The sequence below is a fragment of the Trichechus manatus genome, unplaced genomic scaffold (assembly GCF_000243295.1).
Source record: "Trichechus manatus latirostris isolate Lorelei unplaced genomic scaffold, TriManLat1.0 scaffold00240, whole genome shotgun sequence".
Lineage (NCBI taxonomy): Eukaryota > Metazoa > Chordata > Mammalia > Sirenia > Trichechidae > Trichechus > Trichechus manatus.
The window spans coordinates 1,579,475-1,593,923 of record NW_004444176.1 but is presented as its reverse complement, the minus strand read 5'-3'; the positions used below and the strand labels follow the sequence as shown (position 1 = coordinate 1,593,923).

The 14,449-nt window shown below is 39.6% G+C and overlaps 1 protein-coding gene across 1 annotated transcript in view; it reads left to right on the top strand.

Moving 5' to 3' along the window:
* Positions 1-265: 265 nt before the first annotated feature.
* Positions 266-14,449, top strand: part of OOSP1 (oocyte secreted protein 1) — a gene marked incomplete at its 3' end in the record, with an annotated part of 16,874 nt that continues 2,690 nt past the window's right edge. Inside the window, exons 1-4 of the mRNA XM_023743203.1 lie at positions 266-466; positions 4,903-5,084; positions 7,576-7,673; positions 8,976-9,116. Of these exons, the coding sequence (XP_023598971.1) occupies positions 394-466; positions 4,903-5,084; positions 7,576-7,673; positions 8,976-9,116 (494 nt within the window). The remainder of the gene's footprint in view (positions 467-4,902; positions 5,085-7,575; positions 7,674-8,975; positions 9,117-14,449) is intronic.

Genomic DNA, 14,449 nt, shown 5'->3' with positions numbered 1-14,449 from the left:
ACCAGACCTTTCTTCTGAGAAGACTCTGGGTGGATTTGAACCTCCAACCTTTTGGTTAGCATCTGAGAACTTAATTGTTTGCACCACCCGGGGGCTCTAAATAATCATCATTAAAAGTTGTGTGTGAATTTCAGGGCCTCAGAATTCCTAGTTCCAAGGGAACACTCATATACCGCATTTGACTTTGCCTTCACTCTTGTCCTTTGAAATTTGAATTAAAAAGTTAACATCTTAGAAAATGAACTAATAGTGAATTTATTGCATGTGTGTGCTTTCCAGAGTGGTAGTTAATTACTCACTCCTGAGTGCTTCTTCAGCTATTTTGGTATTTAAGTGTGCCTACTCCTCCACCCTCCTGTTTCCTGAGTGGTGTTTGGCTTCCAGTTTGGGCAGATGAAGGCTTTTCTGGGCTTCAGAGGGCTGTTTCTCCTTTCCTTGATGTGGACTTGTGCTGGGGACTGGTCAGGTATAATATATGACTCAGAGAACAGGGGTTTCTTAACATTGCTGAAAGAAAGATCTTTTAATGTGATTTTTGGATTCTTCATAGTTTTGATCTGGTTGAATCCTAGTAACAACTAAGGATCCTTGGGGCAGGGGGTGGTCTCTTTTAGATGCTTGGTCTTGGGATGTTATGTTTCTCCTCTTGAATACTAGCCCTGAGACCAGAGAATGCACCCTACCTTGAGAGCTTCCTTCTTTCTCCAACTTCCTGCCCTCCCTCGCCCTCTTTCAACTCCCAATGCCAGCGCTAGCTCAGCACAGCTGCCACCATCTTTGTACAGGCCCAGAGTTTTCAGACTGGCAGGGACCTGGATGTTACCAGGAGGAGGGGAAGGTGGAGGAGGCCATGGAGGCCATGGAGGCTATGGAGGGGGCGCTGGGCACGTGCTCGAGTGTGGAGCAGTGGGAGGCCCTGCTCACTCTCAGCTCCCCACATCTCTCCCCTCTTCCCTTACCCCTCTTCCCCCTTCACACCCTCTCCCCATTCCCTCGCCCCTTACCCCCCACCCCTTTGCCCCCTCTTCCACCGCTGCCCCATGGAGGAGTTCAGTGATGGGTTTCCTCTGCATGTGCTCTGGAGGGGGGTTGACACAATGCGTTACAGCACTGAGTGACAGCAACCCTAGTGACGCCAGTGGGCTTGGTGCTCAAATACATGACTGTGGGTTGAATATACGGTTGTGGGGTGAACTGGAAAGCAGAGAAAACTTCCATGGGAGGAGTTAGGGCATCAGGACTCTGCCTGTGAGGTGTAACACACAAGAAGGAAGACTTACCTAGGGCTCAACTGTCCTTCACCTTGCTATTCATAGATCCATTGTGTTTGAGAGGGAGCAGTTTGTGTCTTTTATGTAGGGTGACCAATGTAGGGTGACCAACTGTCCCGGTTTAGCCGGGACATTCCCCTGTGTTAGCACTGAAAGTCTCCTGTTCTGAGCAAACCGGATGGTTGGTCACCCTACACATAACCTTTGGCTGTCAGAGTTTCTGATGCTGAAACTTCAGAGTTGCTAAGAGTTTATATGTGTTCTTGTCAAATTACCTGTTCCACAAGATCACCTGGACCTACTGTGTGAGCACTTGTAGGGATCTTAGTATATTTGTTATGCTTTTCTCTTACTTATGTTGGAAATATTTAAAACAGACATTATAGGAAATTTATATATCCATTACCCACTATCCACCTTTATTAAATCCTTAATAATTTGCTACATTTGTTTACATTTTATTTTCTGCTAGAAGTAAAAGTTTAAGTTGAGTTGAAGCCCCTGTGGTCATCCCTGAGTGTTTTATAATTTTACCACAAATTTACATATCCATAAGTATTTTTTCAGACATTTTTAAACTTTTGTTTCTGTTTTGTTCTACACTTTTTTTTTTTTGGTTGTTGTCTGCATTGTTTAGAGATTTGTATGTGTAGTGTTGGTTATTTTAACTACTACATGGTATTTCATTGAATGGCTATATCACAAATTGTGTATATTCTGTTATTGATAGACATTTAGAATTTTGTACTGTTTAGCTGTTACAAGTAATGTTTGTACTTGAGCATTTTTTGCATACCTAGGCACGGAATCCTGAGGCCATAGGGTGTACAGATCTGAAAACTGGTGAGGTTTTGCTCACTTCTTCTCTAGCATGGATGTACCAGAGTATATTCCTCCAGGAAGTAAGAAAGCTCTTCTCAATTTTGCCAACATTTGGTGTTCAGGAATGTCTTTTTGCCAGTCTGAGTGTGACATAATAACTCATGTTTTAAAAAAAAATTTATGCTAATTAAAAATTTTAAAATTTACATGTGTTAGGTGCGGTCAAGTCGGTTCTGACTTATAGCAGCCCTCTGTACAACAGAACAAAACACCGCCCAGTCCTGCAGCATCCGCACAATCATTGTTATGCTTGAGCCCATTGTTGCAGCCACTGTGTCAATCCATCTTGCATGTATTGTAAGAAATAATACAGAGAGCGCAAGTGTACTCAGTTTCACCCAATGATAACATTTTGCAAAACTATATAGTACAATATTGCACCCTATATTCTAGATACTAGTCCTTTGTCAGCTATGTCATTTGCAGATATTTTCTCCCAGTATACAGCATATCTTTTCATTTTCTTGGCAGGGTCTTTCACAGAGTGTAAGTTTTAAGTTTTGATAAAATCCAATTTACCAATTTTTTATTTTATGCATTGTGCTTCTAGTATTGAGTCTAAAAACTGCCTAGCCCCATACCCTGAAGATTTTCTCCTATTTTTTTTTTTCTAAAACATTTTGTCTGTAAGTCTATGATCCATTTTGAGTTAATTTTTTATAAAGTGTGAGGTTTACGGCAGTTTATTTTTTTTGCCTATGGATATCTGATTGCTCCAACACAATTTTTTGAAAAGACTATTCTTCCTCCACTACTATTGAAACTTTGTCAAAAATCACTTGGCGTACTTGTTTAAATCTATTTCTGAGTTCTGTATTCTGTTCCATTGATCCATGTGTTTGTCTGTCCACCAATATCACTGTCTTGATACTGTAGCTATATAATAAGTCTTGAAATTGAGTGGACTGATTCCTCCCACCTTATTCTTCTTTTCCAGAAGTGTCTTAGCTATCCTAGTTCCTTTGCTTTTCCATGTAAATTTTAGAATAATCTTGTCTATAGCTACAGAAAAATCTTTCTGGATTTTGATAGGAATTGCATTAAATCTATCATTTCGGAGAGAGTTGGCATCTTTATGTTGAGTATTCCAATCCACGAACATAGTATGTCTCTCCACTTATTTACATCTTTTAGATTTTTTTGTAAGCGTTTTGTAGTTTTCAGCATACGAGCTCTGCACATACAAGTTAGATTTACACCAAAGTTCTTTTTCAGTGATTGCAAATGGTATTATATTTTGAATTTTGGTGTCTAAAAGTGTTCATTGCTATTATATGGAAATACAGTTGTCTTTTGAATATTGATCATATACCCTGCAATCTTGCTGAATTTATTTTTTAGTTCTTAGGCTAAAAAGTCTAGGACTTTAGTTATAGATTCCTTGGGATTTTCTATGTAGATAATCATTTCATCAACAAATATGAACAGATTCATTTCTTCCCAATCTGTATGTCTTTTATTTCATTTTCATACTACCTTATTGTGCTAGCTAGAACTTCCAGTATAGCAGAGGTGAGAGCAGACATCCCATCCTCTTACCTTGTTTCCAGTTTTAGGGGGAAAGCATTCAGTCTTTTACCACTGGTATTATGTAAGCTGATGTAAGCTGTAGTGTTTGTTTTGTTTTTGTAGATACGCTTCCTCAAGTTAAAGAAGTTTCCCTCTATTCTTAGTTTTCTGGGAGTTTTTATCATGAATTTTATTAAATGTTTTTTTCGGCATCAATTTATATTATGTGATTTTTCCTCTTTTGCCAGATTTGTTAATATTGTACCAACCTTAAATCCCTGGAGTAAACCTCATTTGGTCATGGTATATAATTCTTTTTATATATTGCTAAATTCTGTTTGTATATTCCCCAGACCTGAATTTTGACTCTTTGGCTTCCTTTTCTTTTTTTGCAGAGGTGTGGGGGAGGGTAAGAGGGTATATAGTTTCCATTTGGCTAATTTTTTTGAGTAACTCCTGAGGTCTTAGGGCTCTGCCCAGTATCCCAAGAATAACTGAGAAGATTGACCTTTAGTGAGGTCTAGATAAATGACCACTTCACCCCCTTTTCCCTCATGTCCTACTTAATCCCATGATTTCTGGGTTGTTCTAACTGTCTTCTCCTGGAATCTAGCCTAGATAGCAGATTAGGTCAGAAAATTGTTCCTTTTCTCAGATAAAAACCTTACTGTCCAGATATTCCAAGTTCGATGGGGAAGGATAAAGCACTATAGTCACTTAATTTCTGTGAATACTTAGTTATAGTGTTTTGATAGGTTTTAGATTTCTAGACAAGTCTTTATTGCCTCATCAACCCTCAGTGCCTACTTTTATATTATCACGAAACTGTGGCTACATAAATGGAAACAAAGTCTTGCTTAGAAGAGCTTCCGGTCAATGGGAGAGATAGAACATGCTCTATAGTTCTCAGTATAAATGCCATAACATAGCTATACTCTTCTGATGCCACTTCAGTGAATCTATATGTAAAAAGAAGACTTCGGAGAGTTGGATCATAAGATATTATTTTGTGTTTTATTTTTTTCATATATGGATTTGCTACAGTAGCTCTTTGAAGGATGGGTATATTTATGGGTATTTTCAGGGAGCAAGGCAATAATATGGAGACCATCTTTTGCAGACATATTTTACTTTAGTAGAGGGATGAGCTCTTCATTGTGCTAACTGGCTATGCTGAAATTCTCTGAGCTGATGTGTGTAATAGCAACACTAATGAAAATTTCTTTTTTCTCTCTCTTAGCTGTGCAAGTACAATGCAGCTACTTTTGGTTCTATGCCAAGATTAAACCCACGATATTTCACAATATTTATATGGCACCTGATGAAGCATTTTTAGGAGATTACTGTGCTGTAACCCGTTTTGAACCAGATGTTTTCTATGAGTTTTTCTACCATTCTTATGACTGTGGCATCATAACTAAAGTAAGAGGAATGACTTATTTTAGTTAAAACCTGCGTGTCTGTCTTATGGTTCCTTCAATGGGCCCACAAACCAGAAGTCACTAAGTTTCTATTTGTAGTATGGCTATACTGATTTTTCTGCCAGTCATATTCAGGACAGAAAATGTTAAGAAAGGAGATGCTGAATACTTTTTCTCTTGTTGAGCAGTAACAGGGCATAATTTCTAATGTGTACTTTGTAGATACAAAGATCAACCAGAGATGGAGCAGGTTGGAGAGCTGACAGGCTTGAAAGGAGAAAAGTTTTACCACACATCATTAATTTATCAAACTGTCTCACAGACTTCTTATACATTATAATTCATGAAATTTGGCCAACTGTGACCAGAAGGGAGTAACACTAGTCCAACATAAGAAGGCTTTTCAAAGTAAACGTTTTAACACTCTACCACCCCAAGCCCCACTTAACCGGATTTTCATATGCCTTATTGGGCACACTCATAGGTCAGTTATGCATACCACTGCTAAAAGTATAATTGGGGTTTTGGTTTGATTAAAAAAAAAATTTAGCAGTCATTGATATTTTGCTATAACGTAACTTATTATTTTATTCACTATTCCAAATAAAGGGAGCCCTGGAGGCACAGTGATTAAGAGCTCAGGCTGCTAACCAAAAGGTTGGCAGTTTGAATCCACAAGCCGTTCCTTGGAAACCCTATGGGGCAGTTCTGCTCTGTCCTGTAGGGTCGCTATGAGCCAGAATCAACTTGGAGGCAACGGGTATTACATATAAAATGTTAAGAGAAGTAATAGAACTTTGTTAGATCTAGATGAATGTCACAGATTGGATTCCATGGAAAACTGACTTGGAGATGGACTTTGCATGTTGTTGTTAGGTGCCGTTGAGTCCGACTCATAGTCGCCCCATGTGACAGACAGTAGTCCTTCTCCTGTGAAGCAAACCACGAACCTTTTGGTTAGCAGCCAAATGCTTAACCGTTTGCACCACCAGGGCTCCTTGGTCTTTTGCGTGTAAGGTGTTTATTAAGAAGTGTCTTTGGGAGCAATACTTGGTGAAAGGAAAGAGAAAGGACAGTGGGTAAAGGGAGATGTTGAACTATGTTGCAAGTTCAAAGACAGCTTTGGCTGACCCTGCAGGGAGCCTTACATTTCCATGCAGATCAGCCCATTGGAAGTGGGCCACCCCAGGAAAGGGGTGTGACCTTGGGCAAGGCAGCTCTCTACAGCTGAGACAATCTCCAAGGGCTGAGAGCTGAAGGCTGTCTGCTGACCAATCCCACCAGCTGGGGCAGCAAGCCCATTTCTGAAGGAGGAGGTGGGCAGTACATCATAGGGTCCATCACAGCAAGTATTAGGGGAGCATCATCAACGTCAATATACACTGGAGGGAAAAAAGCAGGGGAGATATCCGTGTATTAACTGATGCAGTCTGTGAGTGGTTATAATGGGTGAATTCCATTTTATCTATGCTTATATTTCCCCAGTGATCTAAAAAGGAACATGATAATATCTGAAGAAAATAGAGACATGTTTAAAATTGTATCATCCATATGAGTACCTTTGATTCATCTTATCCTGCTGTGGAATAAAGGACTAGGGCCTCTATTGAGAACCATGTGCTAAACATCCTTAGGAAAATTTTTTACTATTAATTGCCTTATCTTAACTCCTTCCCCTCTGAAAACAGCTAATCTCCTATTAAGCATTTACTATATGCTGACTAACAGCTAGAGTGCTTCTTAGAAGTGAGGATGAAGAGATTTTATCTCATGTACTTTGGTCATGTGATCAGGAAGGACCAATTCCTGGAGAAAGATGTCATACTTGGTAAAGTAGAGGGTCAGCGAAAAAGAGGAAGACCCTTGACAAGATGGATTGACACAGCGGCTGCAACAGTGGGCTGGGCAGTGTTTTGTTCTGTTGTACATAGGATCATTATGAGTCAGAACTGACTTGACAGCACCTAACAACCACATATGCTGACAAATTCATCAGTATTTCTTCCTTACCACCATGATTATTGTTATGGTTTAAAAAAATTTTTTTTAATTGGAAATGAGGAAGCGGGTTTAGTTGTTTAAACAAAATTCCCAAGGATACATGGTGAGTAGAGACAGCGCCCAGGTTCCAACACAGGTTTATATGATCTCAAGACTCGCACTGTTTACACTATGCATTGCTTCCTCTACAAATTTATTTCTCAAAAAGAGGTGTAAACAGACACTCCCTTGAATATGATCACAAAGATCTTTCTTCTTACAACTAACACATATTGGTTGCCTTTTATGTACAAGCATCATGTCAGGTTTTAATCCACCTGTCCAGTTAGAAAATGGCCCTGCTTCCCACAGATGGATGCTCCTTATATTCGTTAGAGTGTGATCATTTTTAGAGAGCTTGAAGGATCTATAAATTCCTATTTAAGCGCCTTTAAACTTCCTGAGACACTTGAGACAAACATTTGTTTAAAAGCTGTTTTTTGTTCCCTCAGATTCTCCAAGAGACTCTTCTGCTTAAAACTAAAATCAAGTACATCTCAAAAATCTCCAACAACCAAGCTGAAATGCCCTTATCATGTGTTGTTCACCAGTGAGTACAGTATGCTAGACTCCTGTTCCACCTCCCAGCGTCATCTCTACCTTCTAGATAAGAAATCCAAATCTGAAAGGTTAAATTGCACAACCAGGTGTAGGGGGTGGACATCAAACCCTAATGAAAACATAAATCTTTTGATCCCTGGCCCTGTATTCTTCAAAAGTTATTACAGTTGTCCTCTAGAATATAAGAATACTGTTTTTGTAGTTGCCGTAAAGTTCGTTCCAACTCATGGCGACTCCATGTGTGTCAGAGCAGAACTGTGCTCTACAGAGTTTTCAAGGCTGTGATCTTCAAAAGCAGATCGCTAGGCCCGTCTTCTGAGGTACCTCTGGTTGGGTTAGTACTGCCAGCCTTTTGGCTAGTAGTTGAGCTCTTAACCATTTGCACCACCCAGGGACTTGGAATACTGAAAAATGGGATGATGATTCATTTTTCGATACAAATGTCAGGGTCACCAAAAACCTGATAGATCTTTGCCAGCTAAATCAGATTATTTTAGTTTTAAGCTAGAGTCCACATTCAAGATTTCTGAAAGAAATATATAAGGGATAAGGCTCAGTGGAACATTTAACTCAGCAGGGAGTCAAGCTGTGGTAAGAGAAAATACACTAGAACAGAACCCACAGGTTAAGAGACTGTCTCTTTTTGTGCCCTATTAGTTGATCCTTTTGAGAAAGTCTAAGAGGTTTAGATCAATAACAACTTTCATCAAGTCTTAGTAAAATTATAATATACTTAGTAGGACTTTGTTTGGGAAATTTTTCCATTAGGTTTTTTTTTTTTTTTGGTTAAAATCTCAAACTGAGAATCCTTTTTCCCAGTGGTTACAGAAAAGATACACCCCATAGTGCTCTTCCCACAGATGGTGGGAGGATGATGACGATCATGGCAGCTAACATATTACTCACTTACTATATTCCCTGTACTGTTCAAGAACTTTATTTGTATGAAGGTATTTGTTCCTCATGACAGCTCAATGAGGTACATGTTATTATGCCAATTTACAGATGAGGAACTTCAGGCACAGAAAAGTTATTTGCCCAAGATCATTTCTTGGCAGATAGTGGAATCAGGAAGTGAAGAATCTGAAAGTTTGGAGGATCTATAAAGTGTTAAGTCGTGCTCCTTAGCACCACAGATATTGGTGCAAATACCAATACATCTGCCAGTAAAGGGATTTGGCCTCAAGTTCAGTTTGTGAACGTTGGAGTCTGAATAGATCTTAAGCCCCATGTGATATTTCTGTATTTTCTGTCTCTTTCTCTCTCTCTCTCTTTTTTTAAATCATTTTAGTCATAATCCTTTTTTCAATGATGTTGAAATAAGAGATAGTGACACCGACAGTGATAATGGATGGGATATACAAGTGAAAATACAAGCTGAAAGCACAGGCCAAGGAGGAGACATGGTAGTCACTTCTGCGGTTTGCCCATGGTAAGGATACTCAGAACTGGCATTTTAAGATTGTGCCAGGCATGTCATTGATAAGAACCAATACAATTTGACAACGAAGCATCATGTATTTGTAATAAGGTGCATTGTGCCTAAATACACATGACAAATTCATGCATTCGTCTTTGTTGATCGTATTGTTGGTCATGGTGGTCTCATTAATCTGTCATTAACTGGTAGGAATCCCATTTAAATAGGAGCTGTCCCTCTTAGGTATCCTATGAAATTCCATGATCAATGCTAAGGAGAAACACCATCAAATTTAATATCAATAAAGTTTTGAATCCTAAGAAACAATGAGCATCAATCCGGAGCCTATAAAGTGTGGTGGCTTAGCTATGCTGGTGAAGTAAAGTTGGAAGTGTTGTAAAGCTTAGTTACAGCTTCTTCCAGGAAGTACCAAATGCTTATAAGACAGTCTGGTTCTTAATTCTTGAGTCACATATGAAGGAATAGTATGAAAAATCATAATGTATGTTAATCTTTGGGTATAAATGAAGAGATAAACCCTATGCCGTTGAGTTGATTCTGACACATAGCGACCCTATAGGACAGAGCAGAACTCCCTCACAGGGTTTCCAAAGAGTGGCTGGTGGATTCGAACTGCTGACCTTTTGGTTAGCAGTCAAACTCTTAACCATTGTGCCACCAGGGCTTCTAATGAAGGGATAGAGCTATGTTTTAGAGAGAGTAACTAGGATAGTCCTGATGAGCTTCATAGCTTAAAGAGGCAAAAGTATCATTTCGCTTATACATGCATTGCACTTCAGTCATTGCACACCTAAGAATATGGTCTCCAGGACAGAACATTTCTTTTATTTCTCAAATTATTCTCCCCTTCTCACCTCCAGCCTATTCTCCCAACATCCACATATACTGCTTTGCTTATGAAAAACAGGGTCTTAGAGAGAAATGACTAAGTAATGTTTACGTTGAGACCTATTTTTGATTCTCTTTCATTTCAGGGAGAATATGAATGTTACATTTCCATTGAGACCTATTTTTGACTCTCTTTCATTTCAAGGAGAATATAAATGTTACATTTCCTTATTTATCAAGTGATGTACCTTTTCTGTGAGAGAAGAGGTTGGGCTTTCCACTCCCATGTTCAGAGGCAACTTGGAATCTCTGATGCGGTGGCTGCTCAGGACTGAGGACTTGGTGTGGTGTTTGGTAGAAACTTAAGAAACCGGCAAAGACCTAATGATACCCCACCTCTCTTGCATTTAAAAATAATTTAAAATTTTAAATAAAATGGCACCTTGCCTTCTTATACAGTGAAACCTGTGAGAGCTGGAACTTGACGGGACTGCCTTGTTTTTCTGGGTCTTGCAAGTTTTCCTCATAAACACCCAGTGAATGTTTTCGTTCTCTGACAGGTTTATATCTTACACAGGTTCCAGCTTTTGCAGGTTTTACTATATTTCCTTTTTAAAAAGGGGCTTCCCCTGCTTTTCACTTTGTGAAGTCTTATGTATGAATAAAACGTGTTCTAATATGTGATTATCTCAAATTATTGAAGGACTGACTTGTGTGTCATTTTAAGTTTCAATGCTTCCTATAAAGAGGTGTTTAAGGGCAAATTTCCTAACTCTCTTCTGCTCTGTGGGTGATTCATGCCCTTCAGCTAAGGCTTAGTCATAGTTGTATCTGGTAATAATGCATATACATTCATTCATTCCACAAACATGCCTTCATGGAGTTTACATTTTAGTTGGAGGAGACAGTATAAATAAAACAAAAGTAAGTTCTATAGTGTTGGGAAAGTGGTGGCCTTCTGACCCCTACTTGGACTGCCTAATCAGAAGCTTTGGGCCTGGAACATTCCCTGATAATGGAGGCTAGGAACCAAACTTCCCTCTGTCCCAGTTTCTTCTTCTTCCATATCAGGGAAACTCCTTCCCTATTCTGGGTACACAATCTGCTTACTGCTTGTCTTAGGCTGGCTTCCCTAGAGAAGCAAAACCAGTAAAGTATATAAATACATATATACAGAGAGAGAGAAAGAGAGAGAGAGTGATTTATATCAAAGAAATGGCTCATGTGGTTATAGAGGCTGAAACATCTCAAGTCCGTGGGTCAGGATAGAGGCTTCTCCTGATTCACGTAGCCACAGGGGCTGGTGAAACCAAGAAAGGCAGGTCAGAGAGCAGGGCTCTTGCTTACAGGCTGTGAAGATCAATGAATTCTAGGATTGGCAGGTAAGACCGCAGGTAGTTGCTATCTCAAGTCCCAAGAACTGAGGTCAGATGCACAGGAGCCAGCTGCAGGATCCAGCGTGAGCAAAAAGCCCATGAGACTTGCCAGAATGTCTACTTACATTCAATGCAGGCCACACGCCCAAGGAAACTCCCTTTCAACTGACTGGCTACTCACAGCAGATCCCATCATGGAGGTAACAGTGTCATACGACTGCCAAACCACTGAGAATCATGGCCCAGCCAAGTTGACACACAACCTTAACCATGACAGTGCTTAATTTTGTGTCATATGGCACCTGGCCGACCCCATTCTGTATCTGTTCCCTGCAGGGAGGGAATGGAGTCCTTCTCCTGCAGTACGAGAGGGGTACGTGCAGACTATTATCCCTTTGTTGACTGCTAAGGGGAATGACCCATTGGCCATGAGGGATGATGCCTACTATTGAAACCGATCTTGCTCTGTGTCTTTATGTGAGTAAAGCATTGTCCCATCCAATGCCTGTGTATAAATTGTGTCTTTCTTGCAACCTGACACCTTGGAAGGGGTAAATGCTAAGTTTAAAAAAAAAAAGAAGAGGTTGTTGGTACTCAGGTAGAGGTTGGGGTTTTGCATATGTTTACAGGTAAGGATAAAGTAATGACTGAGTAAAGAAATGAAGTAAGGAAGTGAGCTTTGCAGGTCACTAAGGGAGGGTTATTTCAGAGTATGGAAACAGCTGATATAAAGTCTCTGAGGGAAACAGCATGGCCTAGGTGTTCATGGATCAAGATGGCCCATATATTCAGAGGGGAGAGGGGTAAGAAAGAAGGTAAAAAAAGACAATGGGAGTGAAGTGGTAGATGATAATGATTTCCCAAAGGTGATGTGACAACCTTGGCTTTTATTTGAAACAGGATGTGAAGCCATTGTAAAGTTTCAAATAGAGGAGCAACATGATTGAACTTGTATTTTTAACAGGATTGTTCTAGCTGCCATGTGGAAAATAGACTTAAGAGGGAGCAAGGGCTGAAAGAGGGAGACTATTTAGGTCATTTATCCAGGTGGGAGGTAATTACGTATTAAGCCAATGGCTCTTATACAGGGGCGGTTTTATCTTCCACAGGATATGTCTGGAGACAGTTTTGTTTGTGAAAACCACTGGGACTAGGAGATAAAGGCAAGGAATGCTGTTAAGTATTCTAGAGTGTACAAGACAACCCCACAACAAAAAGTGATCTGGCCCCAAATGTCTATAGTGCAGAGGTCGAGAAACCCTGGTTAGATGTAGTAGTAGAATTGGTAGGAAGTGTTCAGATTTTGGATATATTTTGAATGTGCAGTGAGAAAGATTTATGGACAGTTGTATATGGGGTATGAGGAAAGACTACGATTTTTAGCCTGAGCTACTAGAAAGTAGAAGATGCTGGTTTAGGAACTCTGTTTTGAACATGTAAAGTTTGAGATGCCCATTAGATTTCCAAGAGGATATAGCAAGTAAGTGGTTGAGTATATGGGTCTGGAGATCATAGAGAAAGGTCCAGGCTGAATATTGAAAATTTGGACTTCTCAGCAAAAATAATACTTAAAGCCAATAAGACTGAATGAATTAAAAGCAATTAAGTGAGGAAAACAAAGAGAATTGGTCTAAGGCTTGACCAATGTTGGTATTTTCAATGTTAGGTAGGTGAGAGGAGGAAGAACCTGCAAATGAGCCAAAGAAAAGTCAGTAGGATAGACTGACTAGAAGTAAAACCAGGATAGAGTGAGTTCCTGGAAACTAAGTAGTGGGGGGCCATGGACCATATCTATTGTTCGTGAAAGGTTAAGTAGGATGAGAACTAAGAATTGACCATTAGTCTCACAATACGGAGGGCGCTTTTGTGGTTTTGGTGGAGTGGTGTAGGTGAAAGTCTGTTGGATCATGCTTAGGAGAGGATGAGAGGAAAGAAACCCAGAAATGTTGCTTTTCCTAGAAGTTTGGCTATAAATGGATGAATAGAAATGGAGTGGTTTGCAGGAGAAAGTGAAGATAGGATCAAGCATACAAGTAGAGGGAATAAGGTGGATTGATGAAATGCTGAATGCAAAGGGTTGTGAGTGAAAGTTCAGGCACATCAGTAAGTCAGAGTCTCCTGGAGCTGCTCAAATCACCCCTACGATGACTGATACCCTAAAGCAAAACAAAAACAAAAACATGCAGTGAGAATTGAAAATAATTCCTGCTCTGTCACTACCATAGACCTAAAAGAAGAAACAGCTATCTGGGCATAACTAATTTTAAGGTCTTACTTTACTTTCAGTGTTAGAACCTATGTGATTGGTAAAGGATTAGATTTTAGGAAATTGGGCTGAGTTTATGATCAGGCCTGAGAGGTGGGCATATGCAACACCCGAGTTCATTGTGAGCTATCAAGTCCTGTGAGGCAATCCAGCCTCCTCTCATTTTCTGTTTCCTGAGAAGTCATTGATTTGAATCCAGTATCATGAAGGTACTCTTGAAGTTAGTTTTGGTGTGTCTCCTTGTTGCTTTGATTTTGGTTGATTCAAGACGAAAACAAGGTTAGAGAAATTATACAAAAAGTATAAGGAAGCTTTTGTTGACATCTAGGAACATTGAGATGCTCAATTCATTTGTTGAATGAACTGGATTCTTACTTGATTTTCTGATTCTTATTGCTATGAATGTATACTAAGTAGTGGGTAACTAAGGAATTAAGACTTGGACTAGACTTGGGACCAAACATTTCACTTTCATCAGCTAATATGCTGAATTCAAATTGATGTTATTTTTACTTTTCTAAAATACTCTGATAAGTATCAAGTATTTTCTCCTGATCTCAAGTCTACCTTTGCTCTTCTGGCAGGTCTCTCCTCCACACTTGAACCCTCACAGCAGAACAATTTTCAGCAGATCTTACACTGGTCTCTAGGGCACTAATAATCTAATCCTCATCCAGATGCTCTTCCTAAATTAATTTTCTTAAGGTGTACATCCTCAGCTGCTGCAAGAGAAAGTCTAAATTCAGTGTTATTTTAAGAGTCCTATAAAACTTGAACGAAGCAGACTTTTCCAATTTTACATGTCTTCTTGGATGTAGTGGATCAGGAGATGACAACTCAGATTTGGTACTTAG